At 51.9% G+C, this 19,287-nt stretch overlaps 1 protein-coding gene across 1 annotated transcript in view; it reads left to right on the top strand.

The window, feature by feature from the left end:
- The window catches only part of ZNF692 (zinc finger protein 692), a 27,554-nt gene extending 8,267 nt beyond the window's left edge, over positions 1–19,287 (top strand). Inside the window, exons 4-12 of the mRNA XM_062020247.1 lie at positions 436–840; positions 3,071–3,119; positions 3,312–3,455; positions 6,566–6,694; positions 7,730–7,786; positions 8,102–8,180; positions 9,676–9,790; positions 15,541–15,640; positions 18,685–19,287. Of these exons, the coding sequence (XP_061876231.1) occupies positions 436–840; positions 3,071–3,119; positions 3,312–3,455; positions 6,566–6,694; positions 7,730–7,786; positions 8,102–8,180; positions 9,676–9,790; positions 15,541–15,640; positions 18,685–19,057 (1,451 nt within the window). The 3' untranslated portion in view covers positions 19,058–19,287. The remainder of the gene's footprint in view (positions 1–435; positions 841–3,070; positions 3,120–3,311; positions 3,456–6,565; positions 6,695–7,729; positions 7,787–8,101; positions 8,181–9,675; positions 9,791–15,540; positions 15,641–18,684) is intronic.

The following is a 19,287-nucleotide window of genomic DNA, read 5'->3' as shown; positions in this document are numbered from 1 at the left end:
GGGAAATTTGGGGTTTTTAGTGGAGTTTTAAGGGGAAAAGTGAGGTTTTGGTGGAGTCTTGAGGTAAAAGTTGGGTTTTTAGTGGAGTTTTGTGGGAAAATTGGGTTTTTTAGTGGTGTTTTAAGGGAAAAAGTGGGGTTTTGGTGCAGTTTTGATGGAAAACATTGGTTTTGATGGAGTTTTGAGGGGAAAAAGTGGGCTTTTTAGTGGAGTTTTGGGGAAAATTGAGGTCTGGTGGAGTTTTGAGGGAGGAAACCTGAAGGCCTTTTCCAACCCAACCACTTCTATGCTTGGTTGAGCCGTTGGGTGAAGCTTGGGCCACGTCCTACCCGCCCTCCGTTGCCTTTCCACACCAGATAACAACAGAAAAGCTCATCTTTGGAGCCCTTTTTCCCCATTCACCTGCTTTTGGGGTGTTTTTCTGCCCTCCACCAGGTGACCCTGAACCCAGCCTCCTCCACACCGATGCCCTGCAGCGCCTCGTGGTCCTGTCCCACGGCCACGGCCAAGAGTGCGGCTTCGTCCCCGACATGAAGCCGCCGGCGCCGGGCGGCGAGTCGCAGCTGGTCTGGGAGTGTGTGGCAGGACACAGCTTCTCCTGGGGTGTCCCCAAGGAGCTGGGGGGATGGAACCCCACCACCCACCACCACACACAAGGACAAAGTGGGGCTTTGGGCTGTAGTTCGCCGGTCACCGGCCGCCGGCGCTCGCTGCGGCGTTTGGGGCTGGTGGCTGAGTCTGGATCCAGGCTGGAGGGAGCAGCTTTGTCTGGTGGTGATGGGGACCAGAGGGAAGAAGCAGGAGCTGGTGGTGATGATGATGATGATGATGGCAATGCAGGTGAGCTCCCTCTGCATCCTCTCCCCCACCCCTCATTTCCCCACTGGGTTTCTTGAGCCCTTCTCCCAGCCCCACATCGACTCCTTCTCCCTCTCCTCTTGCTCCAGATTCAGCAGCACCCATCATGTCAACCCAAATCCCTCAGCTTATGCTGAAACTCACCCCAAACAGGCAGAAGAGTCTCCCATTGGGCTTCCTTCCTACCACAAACCAAACCCAAAGCTTCTCCCACCCTTTTCCCCTGGGAATACAGAGCTTGAGGGGTCCCCTGTGACCCTTGGAGGTGTTTTTTTGCCCCCAGGCTGATGTTTATGGTCCTCTTGGAGGTGTTTTTTTGCCCCCAGGGTGCTGTGGATGGTCCCCTGTGACCTTGGAGATGGTTTTTTGTCCCCAGGGTGATGCTGAAGGTCCCCTGTGACCTTGGAGATGGGTTTTTGCCTCCAGGGTGATGTTTATGGTTCCCTTGGAGATGGTTTTTTGCCCCCAGGATGATGTTGAAGGTCCCCTGTGACCTTGGAGATGGGTTTTTGCCCCCAGGGTGATGTTTATGGTCCCCTTGGAGGTGTTATTTTGCCCCCAGGGTGATGTTGAAGGTCCCCTGTGACCTTGGAGGTGTTATTTTGCCCCCAGGGTGATGTTGAAGGTCCCTTGTGCCCCTTGGAGATGGTTTTTTGCCCCCAGGGTGATGCTGAAGGTCCCTTGTGACCTTGGAGATGGGTTTTTGCCCCCAGGGTGATGTTGAAAGTTCTTTGTGCCCTTTGGAGGTGGATTATTGCCCCTAGGATGATGCTGAAGGTCCCCTGTGACCTTGGAGATGGGTTTTTGCCTCCAGGGTGATGTTGAAGGTCCCCTGTGACCTTGGAGATGGTTTTTTTGCCCCCAGGGTGATGTTTATGGTCCCCTTGGAGGTGTTTTTTTGCCCCCAGGGTGATGCTGAAGGTCCCTTGTGCCCCTTGGAGATGGATTATTGCCCCCAGGGTGATGCTCAAGGTCCCTTGTGACCTTGGAGATGGGTTTTTGCCCCCAGGGTGGTGTTTATGGTCCCCTTGGAGGTGTTATTATTGCCCCCAGGGTGATGCTGAAGGTCCCTTGTGCCCCTTGGAGATGGATTATTGCCCCCAGGGTGATGCTGAAGGTCCCTTGTGCCCCTTGGAGATGGATTTTTGCCCCCAGGGTGATGCTGAAGGTCCCCTGTGACCTTGGAGATGGGTTTTTGCCCCCAGGGTGATGTTTATGGTCCCCTTGGAGGTGTTATTTTGCCCCCAGGGTGATGTTGAAGGTCCCCTGTGACCTTGGAGATGGTTTTTTGCCCCCAGGGTGATGCTGAAGGTCCTCTGTGACCTTGGAGATGGGTTTTTGCCCCCAGGGTGGTGTTTATGGTCCTCTTGGAGGTGTTTTTTTACCCCCAGGGTGATGTTGAAGGTCCCTTGTGCCCCTTGGAGGTGGATTATTGACCCCAGGGTGATGCTGAAGGTCCCTTTTGACCTTGGAGATGGATTTTTGCCCCTTGGAGGTGGATTATTGACCCCAGGGATCCCCAATCCCGAGCTCTCCCCATCTCAGGGTGAATCTCACCTGCTCAACCTGCTTTCCTGGTCCATTTTCTCCTCCTTGCTCCTTCAGCAGCTTCTCAAGCTGAGCAATCTCCTCAGAGAGCTGAGAGACACTTTCATTTCTCCTCTTGCTCATCTCTCTGTCCAGAGGAGAAGCTGCTCCTTCTCCTCCAGGAAAGCCCTCAGCTCCTTACACTCAGCCACAACCTTCTGCCTCTCCACTTCTGTTTCTGCAAAGAGGGTGAAGAGAAACCCCCCCAGCCCTGAGGTGAGGAAGATTTGGAGTGGGAAGAGGTCTGGAGGAAGCCTCAAGGTGCATTGAGACCTCACCAAACCCCCCCTCAGATGCAGCTCTCAGCAGTGTCCAAGAGCCACAGGTCTTGTCCTTTCACCCAGAGTGAAAACTGGGGTTGGGAAATCACCTTTTCCCCAGCTCCAATCCAGTGCCCTTCAGTTGCTACTTGAGAAGAGGGTTGAGCTGCTCCCAGGAGAGTGTTTTGGACTCCCTTGGCCCTCTGCTCATTGAGGTGGCAGCTTGCAGGTCCTTTCCAACACCTAAAGACATCTCCATCCTCCTCCTCTTCTTCTTCCCTCCACTCCTGCTCCTCCCACCATCAACCATCCTCCCTTCCAACTGACCTTCCCCCTCTCCCCAACTCCTCTCATCTCCTCAACAGCTCCCCAAGCGCCGACGGCGACGGAGACGGCGGCAGAAGTCGGTGGGAGGTGAGTGGTGACGGGCATCAACCTTCCCCCAGCGTGGCACTGGGTTCTACTGGAGCTCAAGGTCAAGTTTGGACCCTTGCACCTCATCCTTTTGAGTTCTCCAACTGGCCAAGACAACGTTTGTAACCCAGCCCTTCCACCCTTGAAGACCAGTTGAGGCCGGAGTTGACTTTGACCGTTGCGTTCCTGCAGCGCTCTCGTCCCGGAGGAGAAAGCAGAGGAAGGGGTTGAGGCCCAAGGAGAAGAGGAAGAGGAGGAAGAAGGCTTTGCTGAGGACTATGACCTGGCTTACACTGATGACCTGCGTGATGAGAACTACCACCCGTGTCTGGACAGGTGAGGAGCTCTTGGAGCTGCTGGGGAAGGAGCCCATGGGCTGGGAGGAGGTGGGAACAAGGGCCTTGTGTTGTTTAAACGAGGTGGTTGTGGGCTCACAAGGGCAGAACCTCTTGGGGAGGCACCTTCTACCACCTGGGTGAGGGGCTTTGCCATGTCCAACCAATGTACTACCCCATCTGACCATGCCCAACCTCATCCAACCAATGCCCAACCTCATCCAACCAATGCCCAACCTCATCCAACCAATATCTAACCGTGTCCAACCACATCCAACCAATGCCCAACCACATCCTACCAATGCCCAACCTCATCCAACCAATGCCCAACCTCATCCAACCAATGTCCTACCACGTCCAACCTCATCCAACCAATGTCCTACCATATCCAACCTCATCCAACCAATGTCCTACCATATCCAACCTCATCCAACCAATGTTCAACCAATGTCCAACCTCATCCAACCAATATCTAACCATGTCCAACGTCATCCAACCAATGTCCTACCACGTCCAACCTCATCCAACCAATGTCCTACCACATACAACCAATGCCTGACCTCATCCAACCAATATCTAACCATGTCCAACCTCATCCAACCAATGTCCAACCAATGCCCAACCTCATCCAACCAATGCCCAACCTCATCCAACCAATGCCCAACCTCATCCAACCAATGTCCTACCACATCCAACCAATGCCCAACCTCATCCAACTAATGTCCTACCATGTCCAACCTCATCCAACCAATGCCCAACCTCATCCAACCAATGCCCAACCTCATCCAACCAATGTCCTACCACATCCAACCAATGCCCAACCTCATCCAACTAATGTCCTACCATGTCCAACCTCATCCAACCAATGTCCAACCAATGTCCAACCTCATCCAACCAATGTCCAACCTCATCCAACCAATGTCCAACCTCATCCAACCAATATCCTACCACGTCCAACCACATCCAACCAATGTCCAACCTCATCCAACCAATGTCCAACCTCATCCAACCATGCCCAACCTCATCCAACCAATGTCCTACCACGTCCAACCTCATCCAACCAATATCTAACCATGTCCAACCTCATCCAACCAATGTCCAACCAATGCCCAACCTCATCCAACCAATGCCCAACCTCATCCAACCATGTCCAACCTCATCCAACCAATATCTAACCATGTCCAACCTCATCCAACCAATGTCCAACCATGCCCAATCTCATCCAACCAATGCCCAACCTCATCCAACCAATGCCCAACCTCATCCAACCAATGTCCTACCACGTCCAACCTCATCCAACCAATGTCCTACCACATCCAACCAATGCCCAACCTCATCCAACCAATGTCCAACCATGTCCAACCTCATCCAACCAATGTCCAACCTCATCCAACCAATGCCCAACCATGTCCAACCTCATCCAACTAATGTCCTACCATGTCCAACCTCATCCAACCAATGTCCAACCATGTCCAACCTCATCCAACCAATGTCCAACCTCATCCAACCAATGTCCCATCATGTCCAACGTCATCCAACCAATGTCCAACCATGTCCAACCTCATCCAACCAATGTCCAACCATGTCCAACCTCATCCAACCAATGTCCTACCACGTCCAACCTCATCCAACCAATATCTAACCATGTCCAACCTCATCCAACCAATGTCCAACCATGCCCAACCTCATCCAACCAATGCCCAACCATGTCCAACCTCATCCAACCAATGTCCTACCATGCCCAACCTCATCCAACCAATGTCCTACCACGTCCAACCTCATCCAACCAATGTCCTACCACATCCAACCAATGCCCAACCTCATCCAACCAATGTCCTACCACGTCCAACCTCATCCAACCAATGTCCTACCACATCCAACCAATGCCCAACCTCATCCAACCAATGCTCAACCTCATCCAACCAATGCTCAACCTCATCCAACCAATGTCCTACCATGTCCAACCAATGTCCTACCACGTCCAACCACATCCAACCAATGTCCTACCACATCCAACCAATGCCCAACCTCATCCAACCAATGTCCAACCATGTCCAACCTCATCCAACCAATGTCCAACCATGTCCAACGTCATCCAACCAATGCCCAACCTCATCCAACCATGTCCAACCTCATCCAACCAATATCTGACCATGTCCAACCTCATCCAACCAATGTCCAACCATGCCCAATCTCATCCAACCAATGCCCAACCTCATCCAACCAATGCCCAACCTCATCCAACCAATGTCCTACCACGTCCAACCTCATCCAACCAATGTCCTACCACATCCAACCAATGCCCAACCTCATCCAACCAATGCTCAACCTCATCCAACCAATGTCCTACCATGTCCAACCAATGTCCTACCACGTCCAACCTCATCCAACCAATGTCCTACCACATCCAACCAATGCCCAACCTCATCCAACCAATGTCCTACCATGTCCAACCTCATCCAACCAATGTCCAACCATGTCCAACATCATCCAACCAATGCCCAACCTCATCCAACCATGTCCAACCTCATCCAACCAATATCTAACCATGTCCAACCTCATCCAACCAATGTCCAACCACATCCTACCAATGCCCAACCTCATCCAACCAATGCCCAACCATGTCCAACCTCATCCAACCAATGTCCTACCACATCCAACCAATGCCCAACCTCATCCAACCAATGTCCAACCATGTCCAACCTCATCCAACCAATGTCCAACCACATCCTACCAATGCCCAACCTCATCCAACCAATGTCCTACCACGTCCAACCAATGTCCTACCACGTCCAACCTCATCCAACCAATGTCCAACCATGCCCAACCTCATCCAACCAATGCCCAACCTCATCCAACCAATGTCCTACCATGTCCTACCACATCCAACCAATGTCCTACCACATCCAACCAATGTCCTACCATGCCCAACCTCATCCAACCAGTGTCCAACCTCATCCAACCAGTGTCCTACCACATCCAACCAATGTCCTACCATATCCAACCTCATCCAACCAATGTCCAACCACATCCAACCATGTCCAACCTCATCCAACCAATGTCCAACCACATCCAACTATCTCACCCACCCCACATCTCTCTCTCTCCCAGCGACTCCGAGCCCCAGCGACGACAAAACCAGACCAAAACCCGCAAGAGAGCCATCAAGGAGGAGCAGCCCCAAGATGAGCTGAGCCTGAGCAGCTCCAACCCACCAGAGGAGAAGAGTGGAAGGCTCAGGTGAGTCCCAACAGCCCACCTTGGTGTGGTGACACTGGGGAGGGACCTTTGAGCTTCACCTGGGAGCACTGGCTGATTCACCAGAGGCTGAGCTGCCAGTCAGTGGGATCTCAACCAGCTGGAGAGTTGGGCAAGGAGGAACCTCATGAGGGTTCAACATGGGGAAGAGCAGAGTCCTGCAGCTGGGAAGGAACAACCCCATGCACCAGCACAGGCTGGGGGTGACCTGCTGGAGCTCTGCAGAGAGACCTGGGAGTGCTGGGTGATAATAAGCCAGCAAAGTGCCCTCATGGGCAAGGAGCCAATGGCAGCCTGGGGGCATCAAGAAGAGTGTGGGCAGCAGGTCAAGGGAGGTTCTGCTGCCTCTCTACTCTGCCCTGGTGAGGCCTCATCTGGAGTCCTGTGGCCAGTTCTTGGGCTCCCCAGCTCCAGAGGGACTTGGAAGTGATGGAGAGAGGCCAGTTCAGGGCCACCAAGATGCTCAGGGCACTGCAGCATGTTCCTCCTGAGGAAAGGCTGAGGGAACTGGGGCTGTTTAGTCTGGAGAAGAGGAGCCTGAGCTCAGGAGGATCTTAAGTTCCACTTAAACATGAGGAGAAACTCTTTTGAGGTGAGGGAGCCCTGGCCCAGGCTGCCCAGGGAGGGTGTGGAGGCTCCTTGGAGCTCTTCAACACCCACCTGGACACATTCTTGTGCTCCCTCATCTAGGTGGGAGCTGCTTCTGCAGAGGGGGTTGCACTGGATGAGCTCTAAAGCTCCCTCCCAACCCCACCACTGCAGGATAATAAAGGGAGGATCTTGTAAGGAGCATTAAAGGGTCTCACCCAACACCCAATGCCTGGAAGGTGCATTTGCTCCCATCTCCTCCTCCTCTGCCCCTTGAATTCCCCTCCAAATGCAAGAAGTAAGACAGAAATCACCTTGTTCTTTGACACCTGGGGCTTCTTTGGAGCTTGGAGGACCAAAAGCTTCTTCCTTGTGTGCTCCAGGAGACGAGAAACCCTCACTCAAAGGTGTTTCTTTCCCCTTTGGCAGCTGCAAGAGGCGACCACGCGACGAGGACACGGCTCAGATTGGCCCCAAGAGGATCAGGTACCTGGGGCTTGGTGGGAGGAGGAGAAGACAAAAGGGAGAGTTGAGGGTGAGGGGAAAGGAGAAGCTGCCACCTTGGTCCCTCAACCCCTTGAGGTGATGAGAAGGTGAAGCTCGAGCCCTTCTGTGGTGGGATTCCCCCTGGGCGTGATGGGAGCCTCCAGCTTTTGGGGTAGGAGAGGAGGAGGAAGGTGGGGTGAAGAAAGGGTGAGGAGGACTTCTGAGGGGTGGCAAATGCAGGAGAGGAAGGTTTAGGGGTTGTCCTGCCCTTCCTCATCCTCGCTGACCGTGGTTTGGTGCCTTCTCTCCCCTCAGGAAGGCGGCCAAGCGCGAGATCCTCCTGTGCGACTTCGAGGGCTGCGGCAAAATCTTCTCCAACCGCCAGTACCTGAATGTGAGGGGCTGAGGGACAACCTAAACCCACCCCTGCTGCCCCAGGAGGTGCCCACCACAAGCCTCCCACACTCCCAAGCTCTTCTGTGGCCTGCAGGAGCTTTGAGGAGCTTTGGGGACCCACCACAGGCTTTGGGAACCCACCACAGGCTTTGGGGACCCACCACAGGCTTTGGGGACCCACCACAAGCTTTGGTGACCCACCACAAGCTTTGGGGACCCACCACAAGCTTTGGGGACCCACCACAAGCCTTGGGGCCCACCACAAGCCTTGGGGCCCACCACAAGCTTTGGTGCCCCACCACAAGCCTTGGTGCCCCATCACAAGCTTTGGTGACCCACCACAAGCCTTGGTGCCCCACCACAAGCTTTGGTGCCCTGTCACAACCTTTGGTGACCCACCACAAGCCTTGTTGACCCACCACAAGCTTTGGTGCCCCACCACAAGCTTTGGGGACCCACCACAAGCCTTGGTGCCCCACCACAAGCTTTGGGGACCCACCACAAGCCTTGGTGCCCCACCACAGGCTTTGGGGACCCACCACAAGCCTTGTTGACCCATCACAAGCCTTGTTGACCCATCACAAGCCTTGAGGCCCCACCACAAGCCTTGTTGACCCACCACAAGCTTTGGTGCCCCACCACAAGCCTTGGGGACCCACCACAAGCCTTGGTGCCCCACCACAAGCTTTGGGGACCCACCACAAGCCTTAGTGCCCCACCACAGGCTTTGGGGACCCACCACAAGCCTTGGTGCCCCACCACAGGCTTTGGGGACCCACCACAAGCCTTGGTGCCCCACCACAGGCTTTGGGGACCCACCACAAGCCTTGTTGACCCATCACAAGCCTTGAGGCCCCACCACAAGCCTTGTTGACCCACCACAAGCTCTGGGGATCCACCACAAGCCTTGTTGACCCATCACAAGCCTTGGTGCCCAACCACAAGCTTTGGTGCCCCACCACAACCTTTGGTGACCCACCACAAGCTTTGGGGACTCACCACAAGCCTTGGGGACCCACCACAAGCTTTGGGGACCCACCACAAGCCTTGGTGCCCCACCACAAGCCTTGGGGACTCACCACAAGCTTTGGTGACCCACCACAAGCCTTGTTGCCCCACCACAAGCCTTGGTGCCCCACCACAACCTTTGGTGCCCCACCACAACCTTTGGTGCCCCACCACAAGCTTTGGTGCCCCACCACAAGCCTTGGGGACCCACTGGATGGGTCAGGTTTTGCTTGTCCAAGCTCTTGGCCGTTGTCCCAGTGGCTTTTCTGAAGCTCAGGAACAGGTTTGGGTCTTGGTTCCAAGTGTTGAGCAGCTCAGTGACCCTCAGGTCACTTCCAAGTCCCCACCACATGCTTCAAGGAACAAACCAGAGGGGGGATGTTGGCACTGGAAGGTGCTTTTGGGCTTTGCACTTGGGAGACTTCTTCTCATTGTCCTTTTGGTCTTCTCCTTTCCTTCCTCCCCTCCAAAAACCCCCCCAAAAGCACCACAAAAAGTACCAGCATGTCCACCAAAAGACCTTCACCTGCTCAGAACCCAGCTGTGGCAAGTCCTTCAACTTCAAGAAGCACCTCAAGGAACATGAGAAGCTGCACAGTGGTGAGTTGGACCTCAACCTTCCTCCTCTTCCTCTTCCTCCTCTCCTGGTCTCACTTCTGAGCTTCAGCTCACCCACAGCCACGTCCTCACCATTCACATCCCTTCTGGCTGGAGTCATGGAATGGTTTGGGTGGGATGAGGTTTTAAAGCTCATCTTGTTCTCCAGCCTCCCCTTGCTCATGGTCAGGGACAACCTCCAACCAGCCCAGGTTGCTCCCAAGCTCTGTCCAACCTCCTCCTTAAATACTTCCAGGGATAGAATCAGAGTGTGGTGGGGGTTGGAAGGGACCTTTAAGGATCATCCTGCCCTAAATCCAGACAATCACACAATGGGGGAGGTTGGAAGGGACCCACAGAGCTCCTCCAGCCCTAAAGCAGCTTCCTCATGGTCAGGAAGGTGTCCAGGTGGGTTTGGAAGCCACCTGAGATCCTCCCTGGGCAGCCTGGGCCAGGGCTCAGCACCAAAGGAGTTTCTCCTCATGGTTCCAGTGGGAGCAGAGAATCACTTCAGAGCTTTAAGAGCTTCCCCAGGTCCATAAAGCAGGTTCCTCATGCTCAGGGGGCACAGGAACATGTTGAGGTGGGTTTGGAAGCCACCTGAGATCCTCCCTGAGCAGCCTGGGCCAGGAGTTTCTCCTCCTGTGCCACTGGAACCAGAGAATCACACAATGGGGGAGGTTGGAAGGAACCCACAGAGCTCCTCCAGCCCTAAAGCAGGTTCCTCATGGTCAAGAGACACAGGAATGAGTCCAAGTGGGTTTGGAACCCACCTCAGATCCTCCCTGAGCAGCCTGGGCCAGGGCTCAGCACCAAAGGAGTTTCTCCTCATGGTTCCAGTGGGACCAGAGACTCACTTCACAGCTCTTCAGAGCTTTAAGAGCTCCCCCAGCCCCATAAAGCAGGTTCCTCATGGTCAGGGGGCACAGGATGAGTCCAGGTGGGGTTGGAAGCCACCTCAGATCCTCCCTGAGCAGCCTGGGCCAGGAGTTTCTCCTCCTGTGCCACTGGAACCAGAGAATCACACAATGGGGGAGGTTGGAAGGAACCCACAGAGCTCCTCCAGCCCTAAAGCAGGTTCCTCATGGTCAGGGGGGGCACAGGAATGTGTTGAGGTGGGTTTGGAAGCCACCTGAGATCCTCCACAGCTTCTTAAAGGTCTCCAGAGCTCTGAGGTGATTCTCTGGTGCCACTGGAACCATGAAGAGAAACTCCTTTGGTACTGAGCCCTGGCCCAGGCTGCCCAGGGAGGATCTCAGGTGGCTTCCAAACCCACTTGGACTCATCCTGACCATGAGGAACCTGCTTTAGGGCTGGAGGAGCTCTGTGGGTCCCTTCCAGCCTCCCCCATTGTGTGATTCTCTGGTTCCAGTGGCACAGGGAGCAGAAACCTCCCCCAGGAGCCTCAGCTCTTCTCCTGGAGCCTCTCTCCAGCAGCTCACCCCCAGCCTGGGCTGCTGCTGGGCTGGTTCCTCCCCCAGCTGCAGGACTCAGCCCTTGGTGCCCCTCAGCAGCTTCCCCTGTGCCCAACTCTCCAGCTCTCCCTGCCTGGCAGCTCCAGCAACCAGTGCTCCCAGTTTGAAGCCAGCAGGGAACTGGCTCAGCAACCCTCTGCCCCTTCACCCAGCTCCTCCATGAACCAGCCTCACCCCAGGACCCACCCCTGTGGCACCCCACAGCCCCCCAACCCCATCCCATGCCCTTGATCCCCCCTCTCTGAGCTCTGTCATTATCTGTCATCTCAATTTCCATGCTGGGAAAGCATCCAGCCTCCTAAATCACCACCTGAAACACCTGAAACAACAACTAAAACACTTGAAACACCACTTAAAACACCTGAAACCCCACCTAAACCACTCAAACACCACCCAAAACACCTGAAACACCACACCACCACCTAAAACACCTCCTATAACACCTAAACCACCACCTAAAACACCTACAACAGCATCTAAAACACCTGAAACACTACCCAAACCACCTCAACAGCAGCTAAAACACCCAAAACAGCACCTAAAACACCTGAAACCCCACCTAAACCACTAAAACACCATTTAAAACACCTGAAAACCCACCTAAAACACCAAAACACCACCTAAAACACCAAAACACCACCTAAAACACCTCCTGTAACACCCAAACCACCACTTAAAACACCTGAAACACTACCCAAAGCACCTAAACAGCACCTAAAACACCAAAACCACCACCTAAAACACCTGAAACACCACTGAAAACACCCAAGCACCACCTAAAACACCTGGAACACTACCCAAAGCACCTAAACAGCACCTGAAACACCTGAAAACCCACCTAAAACACCAAAACAGCGCCTAAAACACCAAAACACCACCTAAAACATCTCCTGTAACACCCAAACCACCACTTAAAACACCTGAAACACTACCCAAAGCACCTAAACAGCACCTAAACCACCCCAAACAGCAACTAAAACACCTGAAACACCACTGAAAACACCCAAGCACCACCTAAAACACCTGGAACACCACCCAAACCACCTAAACAGCACCTAAAACACCCAAAACACCATCTAAAACACCTGAAAACCCACCTAAAACACCTCCTGTAACACCCAAACCACCACTTAAAACACCTGAAACACTACCCAAACCACCCAAACAGCACCTAAAACACCCAAAACAGCACCTAAAACACCCAAAACACCACCTAAACCACTCAAACACCATCTAAAACACCTGAAAACCCACCTAAAACACCCAAAACACCTCCTGTAACACCCAAACCACCACCTAAACCACCTGAAACACTACCCAAAGCACCTAAACAGCACCTAAAACACCCGAAACAGCTCCTGTAACACCCAAACCACCACCTAAACCACCTGAAACACTACCCAAAGCACCTAAACAGCACCTAAAACACCCGAAACAGCACCTAAACCACTCAAACACCATCTAAAACACCTGAAACCCCACCTAAAACCACAAAATGCCACCTAAAACACCTCCTGTAACACCCAAACCACCACCTAAACCACCTGAAACACTACCCAAAGCACCTAAACAGCACCTAAAACACCCGAAACAGCACCTAAACCACTCAAACACCATCTAAAACACCTGAAAACCCACCTAAAACACCTCCTATAACACCCAAACCACCACTTAAAACACCTGGAACACTACCCAAAGCACCTAAACAGCACCTAAAACACCCAAAACAGCACCTAAACCACTCAAACACCATCTAAAATACCTGAAAACCCACCTAAAACACCCAAAACTCCTCCTGTAACACCCAAACCACCACCTAAACCACCTGAAACACTACCCAAAGCACCCAAACAGCACCTAAAACACCCGAAACAGCACCTAAACCACTCAAACACCATCTAAAACACCTGAAAATCCACCTAAAACCACAAAATGCCACCTAAAACACCTCCTGTAACACCCAAACCACCATCTAAAACACCTGAAAACCCACCTAAAACACCCAAAACACCTCCTGTAACACCCAAACCACCACCTAAACCACCTGAAACACTACCCAAACCACCTAAACAGCACCTAAAACACCCCAAACAGCACTTAAAACACTCAAACACCATCGAAAACACCTGAAAACCCACCTAAAACACCTCCTATAACACCCAAACCACCACTTAAAACACCTGGAACACTACCCAAAGCACCTAAACAGCACCTAAAACACCCAAAACAGCACCTAAACCACTCAAACACCATCTAAAATACCTGAAAACCCACCTAAAACACCAAAACACCACCTAAAACCCCTCCTGTAACACCCAAACCACCATCTAAAACACCTGAAACACTACCCAAAGCACCTAAACAGCACCTAAAACACCCCAAACAGCACCTAAAACACTCAAACACCATCTAAAACACCTGAAAATCCACCTAAAACCACAAAATGCCACCTAAAACACCTCCTGTAACACCCAAACCACCATCTAAAACACCTGAAAACCCACCTAAAACACCCAAAACTCCTCCTGTAACACCCAAACCACCACCTAAACCACCTGAAACACTACCCAAAGCACCTAAACAGCACCTAAAACACCCGAAACTCCATCTAAACCACTCAAACACCATTGAAAACCCACCTAAAACACCCAAAACACCTCCTGTAACACCCAAACCACCACCTAAACCACCTGAAACACTACCCAAAGCACCTAAACAGCACCTAAAACACCCGAAACACCACCTAAAACACCCAAAACAGCACCTAAACCACTCAAATACCATCTAAAACACCTAAAAACCCACCTAAAACACCCAAAACACCTCCTGTAACACCCAAACCACCACCTAAACCACCTGAAACACTACCCAAACCACCTAAACAGCACCTAAAACACCCCAAACAGCACTTAAAACACTCAAACACCATCGAAAACACCTGAAAACCCACCTAAAACACCTCCTATAACACCCAAACCACCACTTAAAACACCTGGAACACTACCCAAAGCACCTAAACAGCACCTAAAGCACCCAAAACAGCACCTAAACCACTCAAACACCATCTAAAATACCTGAAAACCCACCTAAACACCACCTAAAACTCCTCCTGTAACACCCAAACCACCACCTAAAACACCTGGAACACTACCCAAAGCACCTAAACAGCACCTAAAACACCCAAAACAGCACCTAAACCACTCAAACACCATCTAAAACACCTGAAAACCCACCTAAAACACCCAAAACTCCTCCTGTAACACCCAAACCACCACCTAAACCACCTGAAACACTACCCAAAGCACCTAAACAGCACCTAAAACACCCGAAACAGCACCTAAAACACCCGAAACAGCACCTAAACCACTCAAACCCCATCTAAAACACTGAAACACCATCTAAAACACCTGAAAATCCACCTAAAACACCAAAATACCACCTAAAACACCTCCTGTAACACCCAAACCACCACCTAAACCACTCAAACACTACCCAAACCACCTAAACAGCACCTAAAACACCCGAAACTCCATCTAAACCACTCAAACACCATTGAAAACACCTGAAAACCCACCTAAAACACCCAAAACTCCTCCTGTAACACCCAAACCACCACCTAAACCACCTGAAACACCACCCAAACCACCTAAACACCACTTAAAACACCCGAAACAGCACCTAAACCACTCAAACACCATCTAAAACACCTGAAACCCCACCTAAAACCACAAAATGCCACCTAAAACACCTCCTGTAACACCCAAACCACCACTTACAACACCTGAAACACTACCCAAAGCACCCAAACAGCACCTAAAACACCCGAAACAGCACCTAAAACACCCGAAACAGCACCTAAACCACTCAAACCCCATCTAAAACACTGAAACACCATCTAAAACACCTGAAAATCCACCTAAAACACCAAAACACCACCTAAAACACCTCCTGTAACACCCAAACCACCACCTAAACCACTCAAACACTACCCAAACCACCTAAACAGCACCTAAAACACCCGAAACTCCATCTAAACCACTCAAACACCATTGAAAACCCACCTAAAACACCCAAAACACCTCCTGTAACACCTAAACCACCACTTAAAACACCTGAAACACTACCCAAAGCACCTAAACAGCACCTAAAACACCCAAAACACCACCTAAACCACCGGCAACAACTGAAACAACACCTGAAACACCACCCCAGCCACCTCCCAGCAGCCCCTGGAGGTTGACCCAACCCCTTCACCCCTGTTGTCCTCCCACCCCACAGACAAACGAGACTACATCTGCGAGTTCTGTGCCCGCTCCTTCCGCACCAGCAGCAACCTCATCATCCACAGGCGCATCCACACCGGCGAGAAGCCCCTCCAGTAAGTCCCAGTCCCCTCCCACAGCCACCAGTAAGCCCCAGTCCCCTCCCACAGCCACCAGTAAGCCCCAGTTGCCTCCCACAGCCACCAGTACGTCCCAGTCGCCTCCCACAGCCACCAGTAAGCCCCAGTCCCCTCCCACAGCCACCAGTAAGCCCCAGTCGCCTCCCACAGCCACCAGTAAGTCCCAGTCACCTCCCACAGCCACCAGTAAGCCCCAGTCCCCTCCCACAGCCACCAGTAAGCCCCAGTCACCTCCCACAGCCACCAGTACGTCCCAGTCGCCTCCCACAGCCACCAGTAAGTCCCAGTCACCTCCCACAGCCACCAGTAAGCCCCAGTCCCCTCCCACAGCCACCAGTAAGCCCCAGTCGCCTCCCACAGCCACCAGTAAGTCCCAGTCCCCTCCCATAGCCACCAGTAAGTCCCAGTCGCCTCCCACAGCCACCAGTAAGCCTCAGTCCCCTCCCACAGCCACCAGTAAGTCCCAGTCCCCTCCCACAGCCACCAGTACGTCCCAGTTCCCTCCCACAGCCACCAGTAAGTCCCAGTCCCCTCCCACAGCCACCAGTAAGCCCCAGTCCCCTCCCACAGCCACCAGTAAGCCCCAGTCCCCTCCCAGTCTTCTTCCAACCCCACTTTGTGCCAAATCCCCGTTGCTTAGAGGTTTGTTTCCCCCCCCTCCTCGCGCTGCAGGGCTTGGGGTCGGCCTCGGGGCGGGTTAATTAGGTTAATTAGGTTAATTAATGAGTGCGATGCGCTTTGAGGCCTGGAGGGGGCGCTGAAGCCACGTGAAACCCGGCGTCGAGGCCTGAGGGGGGAGGGGAGGCCGGTTAGGCCTCAGCTTCGGTCCTTTCGAGGCCTCTGTAATGGGGGGTTTTGAGGGGAAAAGTGGGGTTTTGGTGCAGTTCTGAGGGGAAAAAGTGGGGTTTTGGTTGATTTTTGAGGGAAAAGTTGGGTTTTTAGTGGAGTTTTGAGGGAAAAAGTGAGGTTTTGGTAGATTTCTGAGGGAAAAAGTGGGGGCTTGGTGGATTTCTGAGGGAAAAGTGGGAATTTAGTGGAGTTTTGAGGGCAAAAATGGGGGTTTAGTGGCATTTTGAGGGAAAAAGTGGGATTTTGGTGGAGTTTTGGGGGCAAAAATGGGGTTTTAGTGGATTTCTGAGGGAAAAGTTGGGGTTTTATTGGGGTTCTGAGGGAAAAGTGGGGAGTTGGTGGAGTTTTGAGGGGAAAAGTGAGGTTTTGGTACATTTCTGAGGGAAAAAGTGGGGGTTTGGTGGATTTCTGAGGGAAAAATGGGGTTTTTAGTGGAGTTTTGAGGGAAAAGTGGGGGTTTGGTGGAGTTTTGAGGGAAAAAATGGGAGTTTAGTGGCATTTTGAGGGAAAAAGTGGGGTTTTGGTAGATTTCTGAGGGAAAAAGTGGGGGGTTGGTGGAGTTCTGAGGGAAAAGTTGGGTTTTTTAGTGGAGTTTTGAGGGAAAACTGGGGATTTAGTGGAGTTTTGAGGGAAAAAGTGGGATTTTGGTGGAGTTTTGGGGGCAAAAATGGGGTTTTAGTAGATTTCTGAGGGAAAAAGTGGGGGGTTGGTGGAGTTCTGAGGGAAAAGTTGGGTCTTTAGTGGAGTTTTGAGGGAAAAATGGGGCTTTAGTGGCATTTTGAGGGAAAAAGTGGGATTTTGGTGGAGTTTTGGGGGCAAAAATGGGGTTTTAGTGGATTTCTGAGGGAAAAGTTGGGGTTTTATTGGGGTTCTGAGGGAAAAGTGGGGGTTTGGTACATTTCTGAGGGAAAAAGTGGGGGTTTAGTGGAGTTTTGAGGGAAAAGTTGGGTTTTTAGTGGAGTTCTGAAGGAAAAGTGGGGGTTTGGTGGAGTTTTGAGGGCAAAAATGGGGGTTTAGTGGCATTTTGAGGGAAAAAGTGGGGTTTTGGTAGATTTCTGAGGGAAAAAGTGGGGGGTTGGTGGAGTTCTGAGGGAAAAGTTGGGTCTTTAGTGGAGTTTTGAGGGAAAAATGGGGCTTTAGTGGCATTTTGAGGGAAAAAGTGGGATTTTGGTGGAGTTTTGGGGGCAAAAATGGGGTTTTAGTGGATTTCTGAGGGAAAAGTTGGGGTTTTATTGGGGTTCTGAGGGAAAAGTGGGGGTTTGGTACATTTCTGAGGGAAAAAGTGGGGGTTTAGTGGAGTTTTGAGGGAAAAATGGGGGTTTAGTGGCATTTTGAGGGGAAAAGTGAGGTTTTGGGGGAGTTCTGAGGGAAAAGTTGGGTTTTTAGTGGGGTTCTGAGGGAAAAGTGGAGGTTTGGTGGAGTTTTGAGGGAAAAATTGGGGGTTTAGTGGCATTTTGAGGGAAAAAAAGTGGGATTTTGGTAGATTTTGAGGGAAAAGTTGGGTTCTTAGTGGAGTTTTGAGGGAAAAGTGGGGATTCAGTGGAGTTTTGAGGGCAAAAATAGGGGTTTAGTGGCATTTTGAGGGAAAAAGTGGGGTTTTGTTGGATTTCTGAGGGAAAAGTTGGGGTTTTGTTGGGTTTCTGAGGGAAAAGTGGGGGTTTGGTGGAGTTTTGAGGGGAAAAGTTAGGTTTTGGTACATTTCTGAGGGAAAAAGTGGTTGTTTGGTATATTTCTGAGGGAGAAGTTTGGGTTTTAGTGGAGTTTTGAGGGAAAAGTGGGGGTTTGGTAGATTTCTGAGAGAAAAAGTGGGGAGTTGGTGAAGTTTTGAGGGAAAAAAATGGGGGTTTATTGGAGTTTTGAGGGAAAATTGGGGTTTTAGTGGTGTTTTGAGGGCAAAAAGTGGGCTTTTTAGTGGAGTTTTGAGGGAAATTGGGGTCTGGTGGAGTTTTGAGGGAGGAAATGTGAAGGCCTTTTCCAACCCAACCACTCTGATGGGACGAGCCTTGGGGGATGGTTGGGACCCTCCGTTGCCTTTCCACACCAGATAACAACAGAAACCCAAACTTTGGAGTCCCTTTTCACCCATTTGCCTGCGTTTGGGGGTGATTTTCCTGCCTTTCACCAGCTGAGCTCTCTTTTGACCTGCAAATCTCATCCCTTTTCACTCCCAGGTGTGAGATTTGCGGCTTCACCTGCCGCCAAAAAGCCTCCCTCAACTGGCACATGAAGAAACACGACGCCGACTCCTTTTACCAGTTCTCCTGCGACATCTGTGGCAAGAAATTCGAGAAGAAGGACAATGTCACTGCCCACAAAAGCAAAAGTCACCCTGAAATACCTGGGGGAACCCCCCAAATCGACGTGGGACAGAGGCAGATGGTGCCATCCCCACCTGATGATTTCAGGGCGAGGATGGAGCCCTCAGAGCTGCCTGGAGCAGGGGAGTGTGAGGAGATGATGGGGTTTGGGGGTACCCCTGGGAGTGGGGGTGAAGCCAAACCCCGTCCTCCCACCCCAGCTGAAGATAGGGGTGGGGATGGGTGAGGGTTTGGGTGATAAAAGGACTCATCCCCCCTCAAATCTGGGCTGAAGGAGGAAGTGGGGGACAACAAAACCCACCCCCCTCAAAGGACACAAAGGAACTGAGGGGGGAAAACCCCCAATTTCTGTCCTCAAAACCAACCTTCCCTGAGGCACAGGAGCCCACCACAGCTTCCCTCATCCCACAATCATCAGCTGGATCCTCATTAAAGACTTATTTTTGTGTAAAAGAA

The sequence above is a fragment of the Colius striatus genome, unplaced genomic scaffold, assembly GCF_028858725.1.
Source record: "Colius striatus isolate bColStr4 unplaced genomic scaffold, bColStr4.1.hap1 scaffold_86, whole genome shotgun sequence".
NCBI classification, from domain to species: Eukaryota; Metazoa; Chordata; class Aves; order Coliiformes; family Coliidae; genus Colius; species Colius striatus.
The sequence above is the reverse complement of the archived record's forward strand: the minus strand, read 5'-3'. Positions and strand labels throughout refer to the sequence as shown.